The 20,039-nt window shown below is 39.0% G+C and overlaps 1 protein-coding gene across 4 annotated transcripts in view; it reads left to right on the top strand.

Moving 5' to 3' along the window:
- NTNG1 (netrin G1) overlaps positions 1 to 20,039 on the top strand; it is a 141,628-nt gene that overhangs the window by 69,689 nt on the left and 51,900 nt on the right. For all 4 annotated transcript variants that reach the window (XM_056497463.1, XM_056497460.1, XM_056497461.1 and 1 more), the window contains exon 4: positions 18,217 to 18,389. In XM_056497463.1, the coding sequence (XP_056353438.1) occupies positions 18,217 to 18,389 (173 nt within the window). The remainder of the gene's footprint in view (positions 1 to 18,216; positions 18,390 to 20,039) is intronic.

Genomic DNA, 20,039 nt, shown 5'->3' with positions numbered 1-20,039 from the left:
AGGGCAAGTTCCTAAAGTTGTGTTCTTCCTCTGAAACCTTGAGTATATCTGACTTTGTTCATGTAAATGTCAACAGTTGTCTGCTTCTACCTTGCAAACTCCCTTGAAGACTTTGTGATTTTTTTCAATTTCTCCCTTAAATCCATTTCTGTCTCTGTGGTAGCTCTGAGTGCCTTTCCTCTCTGCCAAGCAGCATTCCCACTTCCACCCTCTCCAGATGTGTGCTGTCCTGTAATATGAGCCAATATCTGATATATTAAGATTTATAAAGTACTTTGAAATACACTTAAGAAGGATTGGTAGAGAAGCACAATGGATTGTTATAATCTGTCCTCTGTGCACCATCATTCATAAAACAGGCATGTAAGGGAGTGCTGGTGGAAATGTTAATGATACCACTCCTATCCCAATGGTGAAGTGACATGATGGTTCATGTTTAACTGCCACCACTATTTCTGTTACACCACTGTTAATTAAACCTATTAACAAACAAGAAGATGAAATTTTATTACAATAAGGATATATACATTGAGATATGCATCTTCACACTCAACTAATTAGTTACCATCGACTGTTTTACTTTGCTCGGTGACATGTGGTATATAAATCATTACAATATGTTAAATGCAAATGGTTGGTAATAGGGTAACCATCTGCTCACTGTTGGAAAGTTAGCAGAGGAATATAGTAAGCTGTCCTTCTAGTAACGATGCTAAACTCACATCCCTGAAATACCAAATATCTAAAAACAGCTGCCTCCACTAATGCCAACATTGCTAATACGTCTCTTACCCTTTTCATTTTCAGAAGTAAACCACATATTGTAAGAGGTAATTCTGTTCTTCAGCTTGAACTTGATTTCAAGGCTAGAGTCTGCAACAGCAATGTGAACCACCGTATTGGAGAGCCTGATGTTTTCCTTATATTGTGCTGAATGCTTCTGAACAGGCAATAAATAATCAGGCTGCACACTTTTCTCAGGACATCTTTTCATCCACAAATATAATTAAACCCCCTTCCTCCCCTAACCCCGACTGCCAGGCCCTTTTTCAGGGGTGACATGACTTTGTAAGTGATAGATAGGTGGCACATTGCTGTCTGGTAACGTATTATGCTGGAGACCATCAAAAGGTGCCTGCCTTCTAATAACCTCCCATGCCCTCTGAGCATTAAAGATCACCACTGCAAAGAGGGATCAATTATTTTACCACAGACGTGTATTATCAGGGGCTGTCACATTCCTTCATAATGAGGTTTCCTGGATACCCAAGTGACAAACTAATGTGTTGGGAAATTATCTGTGGGACGAGAGTGAAGGACTGCCTGCCAAAGGGGAGGCTGTGCCTTCAAACCAGAGCAGCTCCTTCACTCCTTACCCATTCAGTCATCTGCTGGTCAGGGTCACTGTCACAGTGCTGACGTGCTGGCTCCCCCATCAGTAATATATTGCACTATCACCTATCAGAGAGATTAATATGTTCCTGTATTGAATTCCCAAGATGTGGCTCTCAGCATTAAAGAAGCTGAGGAATTAATTTGGCTTCCACTATCTGAATGGAAAAGAAGTTTGTGATTTCATCAAAGTCAGATGCTCGTGCTGCCTTGGCTTGCTCAGACCACGTTGGGAGTGAGGACTGGTGTTTGTTCAGGAGGTTACATCTGGCATGGCAGTGTCTGATTTAAGACTGTGCTTCCAGGGAAGCACCTGCAGGGGAAGAGGCTGCAGGAGAGCTCATTAGCCTGGCAGTTTCTCAGTTCCAGAATGAATTACAGAATAAGATGTGTGGTCTACAGGGTCTCAAAAAGCTGTGGCACTGTCTAGGTGTGCTGTCCTGCAAAGCTTTCCAAGTTTAAAATGTTACAAGGAGGCTTTTTGTGCTAGCACATTTTCCTTTGTTACCTTGCAAGAAAAGCAGCACCAGCTGAAGGCTGCATGTGTTTGGTGACTCCATTTTGTTCCACAGTGAACACTTGCCTGCTTCAAAATGGGGTGTCTGCACTTTAGAGTTATTGGGAGCATTTATAGACAGGGATGTTGTGATGAGCAGCACTTCATAATACCTCAAAGGCATGGTGCCAGAGCTGAGAATTTGATAAGCTGAGGTCCTGAATTGGATTCCAGCAATGGTCACAAGTTTTAGGAAGCTCTCATTTGAAATTGCAAGCAGAGGAAAAACAGGATTCTTTCTCTTTAATTACGTTAGTTTTATCGAACTGAAGCATTGCTTCAGTTCCCAGAACACTTTATATATATTTTAATGCAAGATATAGTATTTTACCAGATACAGAATGGTTGCAGAACTGTTTATTGTTTCTGACTTTTATATGTGGCAAAACAGATTTTCCTTATTTTCCCCTTTAACTCTCTTGTGCATTAAGGATCTTCAGATGTTGGGATGGTGTTTACTGAAATTGTCATAACCATAGTAATTTAACTTCTTTGATTTGGTAATGGTTTTATTATGCTTTGGTTTAGGCCTGTTCAGAAAAGCCAATCCAAGCACATGAACATGCACTGGAGTCCAGGAAACTCTGGCAGCCTTTTGTGCAGCAGAGGAAACATGAAATTCATTCCCTCAACAGCTGATCTTTTTCACTGGCCTGACATCTTTTCATAGTTATTGAACTGTTGGGTTTCTCTTCCCTTAGACAGAGCTAGAGCTGTTGATTTTGCTATGTAAGCAGGACCATGAATTGACTGGGAAAAATTTTTTGGTTTTGTTTTTTGGTTTGGTTTTTTTTGGTTTTTTTTGGTTTTTTTTTTCAAAAAAATGACCATTTCTGCCCCGCAGTTAGAGCACAGCAGGTCCCACAACCTTCTGCTCCCTTGAGGAAGTGCAGAGAGCAGGACCAGGGAGCAGCAGTGGGACAAGGCATCTGTTTTGTCAGTGACCCACCTGGGAAATCCTCCTTCCCTTTTCCCATAAGTGTCCTGCACACCTCCAGCTGCTCATTTCTCACTGCCTTTAATTCTCTTTTCCATGATGTGATCATCACTCCTTCAGATGTAGCACGTGTGGCTCAAGGAAGGAATGGAAACCTTCAGGAGGAACATCTCCCTCTACAATAAAAAAGTAAAGCTGTTATAGTTTGTCAATGCAGAAAACTGCTTATCATTTAACAAGCTTCATTAAAGATGCTGTGTTTATGGAACCATGCCTTCCTCCCTTTGAATGCCCCTGAAATAGTTCTTCCAGCAGGACAGCAAAACAGAAAGGAGCCAGTTACATTTTTAATCACTTGTGTCCCACAGGAATTGCAGTCTGCCAGCAAGGGCAGCTCCTTCCTCTCTGCAACACAGGAGAAGAATTAAAAGATGGGAAGCTGTGGTTTGAGAATGGTGGGTTACAGTTAGCAATGACCTAAAGATCAAACAATCTGAGTGTCATTAACTACTAACATTCTGCTAAACTGAAAATGTTTAACCTAATCCAGAAGCTAGATGGGAGGAGGGTTGGGGCAGGGGTGAATAAAGGGCTTCATCCTCCTTTTCCATTTATTTTATTCCTGAGTGGTAAAGGAGGAGTGGAGAAAGAGTTGGATGAAATAAAAAGTAAAATGAAAAATAATATTTCACTTCCCCTGTAGTGCACATGTCTTGAAAGAAGGTTTCAACAGATTAGAACCTTATACAGCCAAAGCAGTTTGCATCATTGTACCTTCTCATCAGGCAGGCCAGTTAGACACTGCAGGGGTAACCCTGTGTGGTGATTCTTTCCAACAGTAATCCTTCCAGGGGGATGACACCTCCATTCTGACATGTACTAATATCTCATGCTTTAGACTTGATGCCTTAAAATACGTAACAGAACATTTTGTTTTTAAACATACTGAATCACTATATGGAGAGAGCATATCCTAAAATACCTCATCTTTCCAACGGCTACTTTTGGAGACTAATGCTGACTTTGTGGTCTATATGTTGGTTTGTTTGTTTGTCTGTTAGTGCTTCATGAAATTTTGATGCTTTAAATAGGAGAGATGTGAGATACAATGCCCTGGGAATGACCAAGGGTTCTGTGTTTGATTCCAAAGGAAACGCTTCTAATGTTCCCTGGTTTCCTCACTGTGCACTCATACCCGTGGTTTGAATAACAAATGCACAAGAAACCTGCTTGTGAATTGTGGAGAGGGGATACATATGCTCTAAAGGCTTCATCCATAGAGCATCACTTGATGCATCACTCACAGATTTTTTGAGACATTTGGCATTTAAAACTAAATTATGTAACAGTGGTTGAGTGCTGACTCTTGGGAAAAATTGGAGATTTTGGAAATTTTGACTGTGTTTTGTTATACCAGGGCTTTTGAAAAATCTCTTGTGCATATTACAGAAAAAGAGCTTACTGACACTGAAATTTAAATTTAATCAGGAATTTAAAATGGGCTGAGTGTATGTTGTAACAGGAAAGAGACCTTTTGGACAGTTGTGCAAATATTGCTGCAATGCAAACACAGTTAATGCAACATTAAGTCCAGTCTCAGTGTCCTGTATGCAGGAGCTTCCCCCTAATTCCCAACCATAAAATGTGTACTTTTTATGTCATCATAAACTTAGCACATTTTAAAAAATGTTTAAAAATTAAGCTGCCATTACATTAGTCAAACAAGAAAAGAGAAAGAATTGCCCTGGGGTGCAGTGGAGAGCAGGGGCTGGTAACACTGAGAGGGCAGCTGTTTAGTCAGGGGTGTTCTCAGAGTTCCCATTCTGCAGTGCTTGCATCAAGAGAAACCTGTTACAGACTAAGACTTTTCTCCTTATTTTATGGAGTTCTTTACTTTCACAGGTTGGTCAGCATCTGAAAACCCAGAGAATATTATGAAGGAGTAAAACTCAGAGAAAATACAGGAGTGATTTGCATAGGGGGGAAAAAAAAGAAGAGTAATAAAAATATAGCATTCTCAAAAAAAAATAACAGAACAAGCTACATTCAACTTCTGTTAGAAGAAGAAATGCCAGAAGCTGTCCCCTTTATGATATGATTATATGGCCATAAAGTCATTTGTCTCAGTTGATCTGCTGTATATAATGATAAATCTGTGTATACCAGAAAGCTACAAGTGCTGCCCTTTTTCTCTCCCAATGCTTTTTTGCCCAGTTTGCAAGCAGAGAACTGCTTTAACAAGATTTAGGGACACTTCTGAGTCCTGCATAATGCTCCCCCCACCTGGCTTGTGTAAGTCAGCAGGAGGAAATGCTGAGCAGGCATGAGAATAGATGAGGAACGACAATGAACAGCCGTGGTGGGAAAGGAGGTCATGACTGCTGTGGGCACCATCCTAAATCCCAGTGAGCTGTGTCCCTCCTTCTCCTCTGCAGCCCTCATTGAGAGAGAGAACACAGCTATAAACACATCAGACACAAACAATAACTCCTTCATCTCCAGAAGTATTACTTATAAAAATATTTTCTAATGAAGTGGCTATTATATTTTTCTTCTTGATTTTTTATTTGCATAATTCAGGGAGTTTCTGATAATTATGCCTATATTCATTAAAGATAAAGCTCTGTGTCATGCAAGCATTTTTATAAGGATTCTCCCTGGGCACTGTGTCTCTTCCTACTCCTCAGGTCTACAGGACAAATACCTCTTCTTATTTTCAATGGATGGCAGCTCTCTGTCAGTGTGCAAATAAAACTCAATTCATTTTGAACAGCACACTTATGCCCTGAGGAATGCTTTAGTGCAAGGAAGCTCTTGTTCACCATCTGACTGACTGTGCCCCAAAATGGATCCTGTCCTATCTTGCTAAATCTATTCCTGGTAATAAGCTGCTGCTTGAGAAATAGATACTGCTAGACCTCCCTGCATTAAGGACTTTTGGGTTTATTTTCAAATCTAAGCTCTTTCTTTATCTGCATCTCTTAGTTCTCTATTATTTTTCATAGAGCTATTTATTTTCTATATGCATACATTTTACTTCCAGATTAGCTCAGTATTTGAGAAACAGAAACAGCTTGTATGTTTTCCAGTGGAGTTTAAGTCTGAGGAAGACTGCTTGACATTTCAGGGAAAACTGAAAAGTTTGTATAGGATTTAAAAAGCTGTGTTATGCAAGATGGAATTGCTAAGGTTTGTTCTTCAGTATAAACATGTACTGATTGTTTCTGTCAGCAGTATTTCACTTTTGCTTTCCCCTATGACAGCCTTACATTATTCATAACTTAAAATCTATTCTTTAAATTTTCAGTTATAAGAGTTTCCTAGTGGGGGTCACAGAATATGAAGGGAAGTATTGATTTGAAACATTTAAAATATAAATGAAGTTGTTTAGTTCTTCTGGTACATGGAATATTATAGTCACTGGATCAAATTTGACCCCCCAGCATGTCTGTTTTTATAGACAACAAAAACATGTTCCCAACCTCTCAGTGGATACTGCAGCTTCTGTGTGAACATTCTTTGATTTACTCAGTATTTGTTAAAAACAAACATGAATAATAAATGTTTCAGAGCACTTGAAGGCCAAAAGCGACCACTATTTTATTCTCATCTGACATTAGGTCAGAATTTTAAGACTTTTCAGTTGTCCCATCTTTGTGTAATTCCACTGACTTTAATACAAATAATAAAACACTTGCAGATTCTAGCCAGCTTATTGACTTCGAGAAAACAATAAGTAGTGTCTGTAATTAAAAAGTACTGTCATATGGTATTTTTGTAAAAGAAAATTAGCTTTCTCTACACAAAATCAGCAACTGTAATACAGCAGATGAAAGAAGCATTACTTTCCCAAATCAAAGAGAAAACATACACTTAGAACTTTGTTTCCTAAACTGTTGAAAATTACTCCCAACATATAGCATTGTGTTTGTGATGTTGTTATACCAACAAGACTAGAGACAGGGTGACCCAGTATATCTTTTTCAGTATCTTAAGTTAGCTATAGGATGCTAAGTTGCTTTTGGCATACTTCAGCAGCTCACTTTTCATTAAGTTTTCTTTCAGCAGGAGAAAGGATTATTCACAGAATAAATTTCTGACTAGGATGGCTGAAAGAAAGTACTTTCAGAATTTAACCCACGTTAGTAAATACTTTTGACTAATTTTTATGAAAACTCAAAAGAGATCCAGTTTTCCCTTTGGAAATATTTTTCTTTAAAAAAAAATCTAAAATGGAATTTAAAATCTGAAAATAAAACTACACATTTCATTTGACACAAGTGATTTTTTCCCCACAGTTTTTTGGGGTTTTTTCAGTTCAGTCAGTGAACTGAAAAAATCAATTACTTGCAATGGCACTACTGACAAATAATTTTTATCATAGTCATTTCAGAGGGAATTATTCTGTGACAAGGAGCTTATATTGTATGGAATTTAGAAGTTAAAAAATTGAGGCTAGCATGATCAACACTGAGAAATGTTGTTTTGTTTTTACACTTTTCTCTTTCAAGTTAGGACTCCAATCGAGATGAAAAACTAAAAGAAAAAAAGGCAAAAAGAGGAACTGTAAAAGCTCTATGTACTTTAAAGTGGATTGGGAGTGTCTGCTTTGATAATAAGCAGCTACCAATTCCCAGTTATTTTAGATGGAGCTATGGGTCCTAAGTATTTTAAAAGTCAACCTTAATGAAGCCCAAGAAAACACCAAGACAAAACTACTTCTGAAATCTTTACTCGGCTTACTTGCTCTGAATAGGTTGTTAAGCACTCTCAGCTTGGCTGGTTTAATCATGAATACCCTGGAATACATTTCAGAAGAGACCAGAGCTGCCTTATAATTATCCTTGAAATTTTTCAGAAAGAGATCAATTAACCTGCTTTCATAGGAAGCACCTCATTCTCCTTCACCCTCATGTGAGGCGTGGAGCAGAGGCAGCAGCAGGAGCAGTTGTTGCCTGGAAAGGCTGGCCTGGAACAGAGACTAGGCAGAGCAAAAGGAATAAAATAGGTATTTATTGAAAGGATACACCTTGGGCAGTGCAAGAGCCCAGCCAGGGCTACACCCAAATCAAATCCAAGATGGATCCTGGTCACGAGTCTTTAAACTTTTATAAGTTTTGGTTCATCTACATATTGGGGTCAATTATCCAACCACAGCCCCAGGCTATGAAATCTCAGCCCCCTGCCTTGCCCCCTTCCCTTGGCCTTGTCTCTGCTTTTTGGGTACAGGTTGTCCTTGATTCTCTAGCTAGAAAGGAATTGTTTTGTCTAACTACCCTGGGAAGAGAACTTACTAACACCTAATATGAAGTTTCAGAGTTACACACTAAGCAGCAGAGATTCTGAAAAATATAAAAGCTAAAACCCAAGGCATCATTTCCCCCTGTGCTCCTAACCCTAGGAAACCCAGTACTGCAGAGGGAGAGAGAGCATCCCAAGGCCTTAAATTCAGCAGCTCCTAGAGGTAAAATCAACAGCCAGAAGAACAGCAAACCACAGGTGGGGAACAGCAGGACACCTGGGTAAAAATGTACCTTTCAAAGTGATTGCAGTGCTGAACCTGTGGCAGTGGCTTCTGTACAGATGAGGTGAAGGTATGAGCCTGAAAAGAGAAATGCTAAGCTGGTTTTCAGAATCAAGCATTAGTTTGCACAATTCAAAAATATTTTAGATACTTATCATTTTAAAATATCCACTAAGAGGACAGGCCAGTAAATGATATGGCAAAAGTTATCATGTCTGGATTCTCAGAAGTGTGAAGACAACCACCTGAATTACATTTCTATTTATGCCCTCACTTATCCCTGCAGTTTTTCTAAATGTCTGAACACTGTCGAGACATCTCATGGTGAAATTAAAAATAAAAGAGTGCTTTTATCAATTTTTTTTTTTTACCTTTCCCCAACACATCCTATAAAATGAGAGATAAAAGAAAGAAACACTGTTTTTTTCTTTTCTTTGAAGCACTTACAGCCTGGGCTTTTCAGGGACTGTTAGGTCATATGTAACCATTAACAGAACTTAAATGGAAAGAGAACTTTTCCTTTGGGTTTTGGTATGCCCACACCCCACTCTTCCACGTATAGCACCCGCAGCAGTGACTACTGGGGACACATTTGAGCTTTTGAATGAGTCTTTGGGAGGTCTCCTAAACAGAAATGCTTTAAAACCTTTTAGGAGAGCAGCAGATGTACGGCTTCACAGAGCTGGTTTCCCTGGTGTTGAATTCTGTGTGCACCATGGATATCTTTATGCTGCTTTTCTCGATTGTAGTCCCCCAAAGGTTGCCAAAATCAGTATGAAATTAACCTTGCTTGTTTCTCACGTAGCAGAAACACTGCTCTCTTGACTATAAATACTTTATTCCCTACTGTGACACAATAGGTGCTATGCCTTGAGTCTTTTTCTAAGCTAGTAAAGATATTTCTGCTTCAGCCAGGTCTGTCCTGCATCAGTCATGGACACAAATTCCTAACAGCTCACTTGGGGTATTGCTGCATACAAAAATAAAATCTCTCCCATTGCAGAGAGTTAAATGACATTTTTGAATGGGATTTGTAAACCATGTCCACTTGGATGGTAATTTAATGGCCACAGTTTCAGACCTCCCACACAACAAATTGTTCCTTTTCAGTGTTGTGCTGGGAAAAAGAATTCGGGACCAGCTGGCAGCTGATGCTGTGAAATACTACGTACAAATAAAGACAGGAAGCTTGGTGTAATCACTAGCATCTTAGAGCAGCTTCCTTGGGAGTGCTGTTGAGCAGATGTAAGACTGGTACTTATTAATTAAATTAAAGACAGAAAAATTGGTTTCTCAATAAACCTAAAAGAGGTGATGCACATTAGCACAATGCTGGGAGTTTCAAATCTAGTGTTCAGATTTGTATCAGGAGAAAAGAGAAGAAAAAGTGACTCCTAAAATTTCTTAAATTCTCTTTTTAAGTTTGTAAGCTGTAAAATTTTGCAGTGATTTATTGCTGCACCTTTCATGCAAGGTTTGTGGACCACATTCTTAAATCTAACAGTTTGTTGTAGAGACTTTTATAATTGCTGCAATACAGGGGTTAAATTCTACCTGATGATATTATCATTATTAAAATACAAGGTGGTTTTCAGGTATCTTTTCATGTTTATTGAATTGTTGATAATTACTAACTGCCCAATGATGGATGGCAAACTAAGACTGGCTAAGAAGGCCATTGGATAGCACCAAAAAATTAAAATACCAAAAACTTTTCTTTCTTAATAGCCTGATGGCAATGAGCATTTGTCAAATCTCAGATAACATACTCCCTTATTTCTTTGCACTATCAAATAATGGCAGGGTGCTGCCAAGCAGACTGTGTTATTCCAGCTGGTGGAGAAAGATGTGTTCTTGTTCCAGTACTCCTTACCACTCTGATATGTAACACTATGGGGATTTTTACATCTCCTAGTTTTTCTGGATATTTAGAGCAAACTAATTAAAACAGGAGGTACATCATGACAACTTAGAACACCTGAGCTCTGGAGTACCTCTGCAACACCTGCTTCCCCCTCTGCCCTCTCATCCCATCCCTGTGTCAAGACATTGATTTCTGTATGAAGTACAGCAACTTAGAAGGTGAGACCAAAGGGATTCCAGTGAGAAAGAAAAAAATTTTCAAGTGAGAGAAAAACAAAAAGCAAAACTACTTGTAACGCTGATGTACTGAAATTTACATCAGCTGCTTTTTCTTCATTGGTAATCTGGGAACCTACCAAAACAATCACTAGTGTTAAATGACCAGTTGGTAGAACTGGAAGAAACTGTCATTCTTGATCTTCATCTTCACAAGAGGCTTTGCTTTCTCTCTGTCCCCATTCAGCATCCTTCATCTAGGTAAGAAAAGCTTCCATTTCAGAGGTTAAAGATTAGAGCAAAATGGATGCATGGAAACAATGTGGAATACTGGCATCCTGCCTTGTCAGGAGTCCTGTCCCTAAGCACAGCACACCTTATCCTCCACTGACCCCCACTTTCCATCCCATGATTATTCAAGGCCTTGAACCTGCCCCTGAAAATTACAAGAAGATTATCTGTCGTTACCTAAAAATACAGCCACCAAGCTTAGGGTAATATGAATGAAAGCTGGAAACAAATTAGGCTTCATTTCAGGCAGTGTGAACTAACATAAATTCATTGAATTTAGGGGAGCCAGATGGATTTACATCGGCTAAGAATCTGACAAAGTGTGTTCACGAGTGAAAGTATTTGCAGAACAAGCTGCAGGCAAGCTCTAGCAGATTTTATAATCACTTTCTTTATTGACACATTTCCATAAAAACTAATACCTCTGGAGAAAAAAGCAAAAATGAATGTTTAGGAAGGGAATGGGAGTTAGTTCTCTACAGCAGCTAACAGCAGCTATATATTCAGACATTTATTTCTGCTTTAACACTTGGAGAATCAAAGTTAGAAAAAAACACGTCCACTCCACTTTCCTAAGTTTATAAAAGTATTTAATATTATGGATAGGTATTTTTTTATGTGGTGCACTCAAATAACTTGGACTCAGAATTAGCTGTTCTGTTCTACTAGACATAAGAAACAGTGGATTACTTTTAGACTTTGGATCTAAGAAACTGAAGAAAGTCTGAATACTTTCTGGAGTTGGAATATCTGTTGGTCTGTGACATTTTTTTATTGACACAAAATCAGAACAGTTATAAATGCTTAACTACTGAGGCATTTGCTCAGGCTGCTGGTTCCTCCTTTCTGTTTGTGATGAGTGCTGTTGATCTAGGCTGTAACATTTTCAATTGCCTGTTTGTCTAGAAGGCTGTCATCTGGTAAAGTACTGCATTTCAGAAACATTTACACTTTATTTGGCAAGGTATGGTAGCTTGTGGCCCTGTGTCTGAAAGGGGCAGGGGAAAATGAGAAGCAAACCCAGAAGGGCCTGCCTCGATGATACTTTGCTTCTAAAGGAAGACAGTATGCATCTATCAGACAATAATCAATCTTAATCAAAGACAGGTTGAGATATAAATTGATCAGTAGTGATGCTGTAGTTGTTTGTATGGCCAGCATTTACTTGACAGTATATAGAAATGCTTGCTACCATATGAACACAATAAATCTTATAAACACATTAATATTTAGCACTTGTCTACTCTTATTGCTGGGTTGGCTTAGTGCAGACAGTGGGCAATTCCATGCCCTGCAAGCTTTCTGTGAGCCTTGGGACTGAGGGAAAGGGAATTATGCTGCCCTTTTGGACTTTGTTTTCTTTTTTAATTTCAAGCTCTCCAGACTCCTTGGAAGTAGGCCGCTGAGAAAGCAAAGCAAACAGCTCTCTGTGCCTCGGCTTTGCTCTTCCCCACTAGATACATTATACTCAGCCGAGGGAGAATAAGAAGCTATTTTCCCCAATTTTCCATACTGCCAGTGGGAATCTAATTCAATTTCCTCCCAAATTTAGCAGTGAAAACGAAACAGTAAAGAATAAAGTTGAAGAGGCTTCTGTAAATCTCTGGATTCTAAGGTACTAAGGTGCAGCAGGATTACTGAGCACAGGTTAAACTTCTTTTCTAACCACAAAGCTACTTACAGATTTAAGAAGCTTAAAAACCTGATCCAACATTAGTCCTTGCTTTGCAAATGAAAGAATAATATATCTACCTATACAAAGTTATATTTGTTATTATTGAATTTGTTTATCCCTTATTATTGATGTAGCCCTATTCCACAAAAGAATTTTTTTTTCAGTGAGAGATTATGATATATTAGATAAATTCAGGGGAAAGGACAGGGGGAAAAACTGGTGACCAAATGCATTTCCAGAAATAAACAAGTGAAAAAAAGGACTCATATTTCATTACTGTCACTACACTGGCTACATTTAACCACCAGACCACAGGGGTCTTACTCATAATGTCCAGAAAAAGATACAGAGCCCTCTTTGGATTCCATACAGCAATGTGAACCTGAGATATTCATATGACTCAAAAAAAACACTAATAGAAAACAGAAGTTTGGGGGTTTTTGCTTCATGTGAGCTGAAACATTCTTTCAGCAGACCTGCTCACTACCAGCAATCCATGCCATTCTCTGATTGTCAACTGTCCTTAGGTGGTTTTGACCCTTTTAGGTCAGAACTTCAGATGGGTAGTCCTTACAGTGAGGACTAGTAGCCAAGATTGCAGTAATTATGCTGTTACCTCTGTGATGAAAGTGTGTCTGCTGTCCCCACGAAAATAAATTGGCCAGCAGTCATTTTATTTCTTCACAACAGTATCCTTTATACCTGTTTTTATCCCTACAAAATTTATTAATCTTGGAAAACTAGAATAAGGATCAGCGCACTTTGGGGTTTTGACATAACATGGAAAAATTTTACAATATAATGAGTAATAATATCCAGCAGACATGATGTTTCTGAGACTTTGAGCCTCATTGAAAACATGTTCACTTGTCAGATAAAATTAAAAGATAACCAGACTTACCTAAGTAATGACACACTCAAGTGCACTCAATGGTGCAAGAGTTTTGTAACTTACCTGTACATATAGTTTCTCAAGTTTTATGATTAATTTGTCTCATAAAGAGTAAAAAAAAAAATAAAAATTAAACCTAATAAATAATGATTCATTTGCAAAGACTTCATGGTAAATTTTAAAGGTGCTTATATTTTGGCTTTCGCTTTCTCAGCTTATATCTCATCCTCCTTCCTGGCTGAGGTATCACTTCAAATGTATTTGTAATGTGGAATTTTTCCTCTTTGTCTACATTACATTAGAGAACTAAATCTCACTGGGCAAACTGCCTCAAGGTCATTAGTAAGCTGGAGAGGCATAATGTAGATGACAGCCTGAACACGTTTGATGTCATGGTAAACACGGCCAAGTCCTTTAGGACACCTGTAACAAGGTGCTGGAAGTAGTGCTAGCACTGGGGAGCTGACTAAGGCTCCTAACATTGCCAGCAGTGTTTTAAAGTGCCTAATTAAAAGCATGTGGGGATGGTATTTTACGTTGTGTGGGCAGTAATGTGCAGAGCAAACACGCCAACTCCTCTGCAGGCTCGGGCTTTGCTTACCTGGGAGCAGGGAGCCAAAAGCCAAGAGTCTGTGCAGAAGGCTTCCAAGTTGGTTCAAGTTAATTTTCTAAACTTTGGCGATGACCTAGAATGATTCAAAGATGTATCTAAGTGAGGAACATATGGCTAGTCGTTAAAAATGTATCAAAGAGCTGCTCTTGTCTTTCTTTCTCATGAATGATCTCTTGAGCATCAAGGATCCCCTCACGTGCCCCCAGTCTGTTGGCTGGCACTCCCCTGCGGGAGCGTCAGCACGCTATTAGCAATTACCTTCGTGATATTTACAGCATTTTAATGTCACTTGCCTGTGTGTAAATAGAGTCTGTGAGGAGCACAGCACACCCAGGGCTCCCACCACAACAGCGCTGCTCCGTCAGCGCGCCACAGCGCTCCTGCGCCTTATGGAACTGCCAAAAATATCACTTCAATTGCTTTATGACAAAATAATGAGTCTGTCAGAGATGAGTGGTCAGAAAAACAAATTTGTTCTCCCACACAATTAGGGTTTATAGCATTGGACAGCAATATCAATCTCCAGTGATTCAAAATTGAATTTGCACGTTGAGGGAAATGTGTTCTTGCGTGCGCTATAACCAGGCTGCTTAGCAGGGGGAGTCTGTGCAGGTTGAGCTGGCAAGATGGATATCCACTGTGCTGCAGAAACATCAGGGTGGAAGTTTCCAAATGCAGACAAGTATTGTGGGGCCATGGCATTCACTTCCACAAGCTCAGCACTGACAGAGCTGCCCCACCAGGAACAATAATAAAAAAGTCTGTAAAAACTGTCACCAGATGTAAATGGCAGACAGCTTTTCCCTTCAGGTAGAAAGCCATTTCAAGGCCTACAACTCTCCATACGTGACCTAATTGTCCATGGAGTTGTTGATATTTATAATCATGGACTTCAGTCATTCTCTGTAAAGTCATACAAGCATTAGACCTCAGCAGTGCCATTTACAGTGAGCATGTACTGTATCTCAGAACTGCACTTTGCCCTTAACATTTGCTGTGTCCTTACATGAGATTTTGCCCTTAAGCTGTTTGCCAGTGCAGTGCAGAGGCTGCAGCAGATCCTCTTCTGTTTGCCAGACCTTAACCTGTGCTCTCAAAGCTGCTGTACTGATTACAGCTCCCTCTGTCATCCCTTCCCTGTGCAGGCAAACCCACTTGGTGTGCCAGCAGCTGCTACCCACCCACTGCTACCCAGTAATTGCCTTTCTGGGTCTGTGTACATCATACCCTGTACAGGACATGGCCTTTTTCTTTGGATTTCAAGAAACTAGACAGGTGTGGAATACTGTCATATGGAACTCCGTACACTGGAGGTGAAATCAGTTTTTTAGGTTTTCAGACCTTCTCCATTCTTATAAAAGCAGCCAAAGCAACAACATTCTGCAATGGAAGCATCAACAGTCTATGGGATTGTTGTGTTGAATGTACTTTGTATGTAATTAAACCATTTGCTAGTATTTCAGATTGACAGCAGTAACAGCTAGGAGCAGCCTTCAAAACAAGTGTTTAATGAAATTACAAGTGGTACCTAGGATTTTCAGTAATAATATATCACCATGGATATTCACATAAGATAACAAAATATTTCCTTACCTCTGGAGTAGAAATGTAATCTTCCATAAGAAAGAGATTAATTTGGGTATCCTCTCTAGAAAGCTGATTGCACATCTAGAGTGATCTGCTGGGAGCCAGCTCCCAAGACCAGTGGTGCTCAGCTGATTGACAGCTGAAATTCCTAAGGTCCAGCCTGTGCTGCTTTGTTTTCAGGCCACTGACAACCCAGTGTATCTCACCAGAACAGTGGTTCTCTCATGGTCTGTCTGGGTGCTGCTTTTACTGAAATAGCCTTGTTGCTGTAACCCTAAAAATTTCTGTTTTCTTACTGCCTATTCTGCAAATAGAAGCAGCTTTTTATTGTACTCTAGTCATCTCTCTGCCCTGCTATGCTCATTTACCTCTTTCAGTCATCCAGAGAAGTCTGTCCCTCAAGCACAACACACATTTCTCTTTGCAGAAGTCTCTGAGACTGTGCATATGTGCACTCTGATGAGGTCCCTGGGAAAGATTGCCCAATTCCTAGTGCAGCACTTGTAAAAAAACCAAAAGCATGTGAAATATTATTGCCCTGTTTCTCTCCCCACATACAGCACAGATTTTGATGCTGGCTTCGTTTGCCCCAGACACGGTACCCTCCAGTTTGCTTTACAAGAAGCTATAGATGCTTCTTGTTCTCTTTCAGTTTTAGCACTGCCTGCATTTTACACATATTCACTATTCAGCTACATCCTTGATTTGCAGTGGAAATCATGATCAATCTCTTCAAGATAGGTCAAGTGGCTTCAACAAAAAAAAAATGATGCAAGAGGAGAATCAGAGCCTCTGGTTGAGTCTTTTACTTATGCTTCCACTCTTTTACTCCTTATATATAGCTGCTGACTCTAACAAGACCATCAGTTCAATTGCTTCAGATTTTATTATTCTACAGATTTTTTTCATATTTGTATAACACTAATAATCATGAGTCAAACTTTTCTGCTGTCTATACACTAAGAAGGCAAAGTTTTTACCACACATTATCTAATCTTTTGTAGTTTGGGTTTGGGGGGGGGTTAAAAATTTATTTGTGTGCCTACTATAACTAAGTCTTATTAAGTCAAGTTTGACATTTTTTAATATAAATGTATTTTAGAAATCTAGTCCTTTCCTCTCTCTAATTTATTCTAGTTACTTGACAGTCTCTCCTGCTTTTCTCCTCTGTTTTTTGGTCTTATTCTTACTATATATCTCTTCTATTTGGAGTCTTTCATTTTCATATTCATGTGGACAGTAAAACAACCCATGGCTTTTTTTAATAGTAGTACTCTTTACCAAAATGTCCAGTGTCTAGTGAATAGATAGATGTCATCCCAGACAGGCATCTTCCATTCTGCTATGGCAACTCACTGAAAATTCGCAGTAGATTTAGTCAAGCACACATATTTTGTAAATTGTGTAAAAATTACTCTCCCTTGTCCAGCATATTGAATACATTTTGGTAACTTCAATTTTAAAGGTGTTGAACCTGTTTCTCTTTAGAATGAGCATTGCTCAAATAACAGCAGTTTCATATGTTTCCTTTCTAGCACTGGGGAGAATGGTCTGCCATCTACTCTATTACATATTCTTGTGGATTTTTCTCCAGCAGCTACTTATGACAACTGCAAGCTTGTTTTACCCTGGGGATATATATGTATGTGGCCAATTGCTTCAGGTCATATTCCTTCCAAATGGAAGTCAGCTTGACAGCTGTTAATTTGCACTTGGCCATTCCATGTGTTGTTTTGCTCTAATTATTGGTCACTGTATGGAACAGGTGACAAATGCCCACATGAGAACCCTGTAAATTACTAGATGTATGGTCATTAAGAAAACAAACAGGAAAGGTCGTTAAATACTGGTTTTCTCTCCAGCCCCAAACAGAAATAGATTTTTGCTTGTTTTGACGTCTCTTGGAAAGAGGTGAAAATACCTTACTGTTAATGAAAATAACTTCCCATTCTATAAGTGTCCTAGTTTCAGGAAAAGAGGGGAATGCAATTGTTTTAGGACCAGATGCAGATCTGGTTTATCTAATGATTTTGTCACAAGGCTTGATTAGGTTTCTTTCCCAAGTAAAACTAAATGTGCCTAGCAAAATATTTTATCTGACCTTCAGCTACTACAACTATATTGAATTAAAGCAGGAAAAGAAATTTTCTTTCTGAACAAGACAGTACTTGCTGCACAAGAATCACTGTAGTGAGCTTTCCTTCTATTGAAATGTGGCATTGCAGAGGATATTTAAATGAAGTCTGTTTTCTCAGGCTCCCAGGTGGTAATTTGGACCTTAACTTGGGCCAGATTATGTAAGGACATAAACAGAGGACTTGTTTTGTTCCTGGGAATAGTAACTCTTGAATTTTTGCAGAATTATAGACCTGTCTATAATAAAAATTATGAATCATTTATTTGATCTCAGTGGAGTTGCATTAGTGAAAACAAGATTCAGCATCTTGGAGTCCTAGTGACATTTCTGCTTTTAGACCTGTGTAAGCTGAAGATCTGCAACTTGCTCTTTGGGAGATGTGATGTCATGCTTTCATGGTAGAACAATACCAGAGGGACAGCACAGAAATCGAGCGGTTGCCATAGGACATGCTTTTTCTAAAACTTGAGCTTAAACTCACCTCACCTCTAAATAATATCACACTTTGTTTTATTTTTGCCTTTTAAAATTAGGTGTAAGTGCAACCTTCATGCTACTGGCTGTAAAGAAGAAAACAAAAGACTACTTTGTGAATGTGAGCATAACACAACGGGCCCAGACTGTGGAAAATGCAAGAAGAATTATCAGGGCCGACCGTGGAGCCCTGGTTCTTATCTGCCTATACCTAAGGGCACTGCTAATATCTGTAAGTAGTTCTCTATAATAAGGATATTTCATTATTACAATTCTGCCCCATATTATGACTCTGAAGGAAGATTAATGTTTACAAAGCTTTGTCATTTCTTTCTGACTTGGTGTGTATTGTTGGATAAGGTGTCAATTTGTAAGTGCTAATTGTAAGTGTACATCATCTGTGCTCTCACATGGTTGTAAATAACTTCCAGGAGAACCACATTTATATCCATAAACACATCCCTGGACACTGCACAGAAAGGACTAAGGAATGAAAAAATTAGGACTCTTCACATAAAAACACACAGTGGGAATAACTGCAGTACTGCTCCAGCCACGGTGCCCTCAGCTCTCCATTCCTACATCCTCATTGCCTGAGATTGGTGACACTCTCAGCTCAACATGTGAGAACCTTGCTCAGTTTTTGTCCATTTAAAAAAGGGGGAAAAAGGAAAAAACCTCTGGCCAAATTTTTCATATTACTAACTAAATATCTAAAGGTTGGAAAACATTTCCCTGATGTTGACCTGCAGTCCAGATTCAGATGCACTCTTGTAGATCAAGTGTTGAGGAGAGAAAGCAAGGGCAAAACCTGAGGTTTTACATCTGCTTGTTTCCAGCTAACAGCCACTCCACAACACACACATATGTCCTAGTCCAGCACACTTCCATATTATCCAAGGGAAGAAGTTACTGACAGCTCTATTTCCTGGTCCTGGACAGATTGGATCAAAATAAAACATGGTGGTTAAAGAGAGGGTACAAAAACAAGCATGACCATCAGTTTTCCCTCCCATGTGTATGTGAAATACACAGTGATTTAGAATCCTCCTTAACTGAGTAACAGACTTAAATTCCTTTGAAGAAAAGACTGAAAATGAGGATAAACCTTTTGACAGAAGTTTCTAGCTTCTTTTAAGAAATAAGTCCACAGTTTTTCCCTGATTAAAAGCAAAACATTCATTTTAAAATATTAGATATAACAATTTATTGAAAAAGTTATTTGAGAGAAACAGAGCTATGTATGCAGCTGAATGAAGTTTAAAACCAGGAGCAGTGTGCAACGCTCAGAATGTTATCTAGGACTTCAAAGCAGCAGCTGTGAAGAATCAAAACTCAGAAATGAAGATCATAGGAAGCAGGACCTTATCAAGTAAAATGCAAGAGTAATAGACCAAGTAACAAACCATGAAGTGTGGGGGCATGAAATTATGATAAAATTCTTACTGAGCAGAAAAAAATGAACTTCCAAAAAGCAGGGGAAAACATTTTGTAAGAGTATTCACTTTCTTTCGCCTGTTATAAAAAGTGAGTGGGGCTCACAGAATTAATACTGTAAAGCTATGTTTGGGAAATATGGTGAGATTTGCCAGGTTGATTTTAGCTAAATTCAGCTTGCTGTGTCATTTACCTCATTCCCAGTCAGCAGAGCACACACCAGACAGAACATTGGAATTAGCACCTACTGAAAGAGTGTCTCAAGCTTCTTAAATCAACTTTATGTTAAAACAACATCAGTGAATTTCAACAGATATACAGTTTCATCAAAAAATATAATGTTTTGTAAATAATAGGTAGTCATTTCTGGGGTTGATGATGATGATGATGAATCATGAAAACATAACATTGTTTGAGCTGACAAATGCTCCACTTACCCTCAAAT

Source organism: Oenanthe melanoleuca, chromosome 8, assembly GCF_029582105.1.
Source record: "Oenanthe melanoleuca isolate GR-GAL-2019-014 chromosome 8, OMel1.0, whole genome shotgun sequence".
In the NCBI taxonomy this organism is placed as follows: domain Eukaryota; kingdom Metazoa; phylum Chordata; class Aves; order Passeriformes; family Muscicapidae; genus Oenanthe; species Oenanthe melanoleuca.
This window is presented reverse-complemented; position numbering and strand designations above follow the sequence as displayed.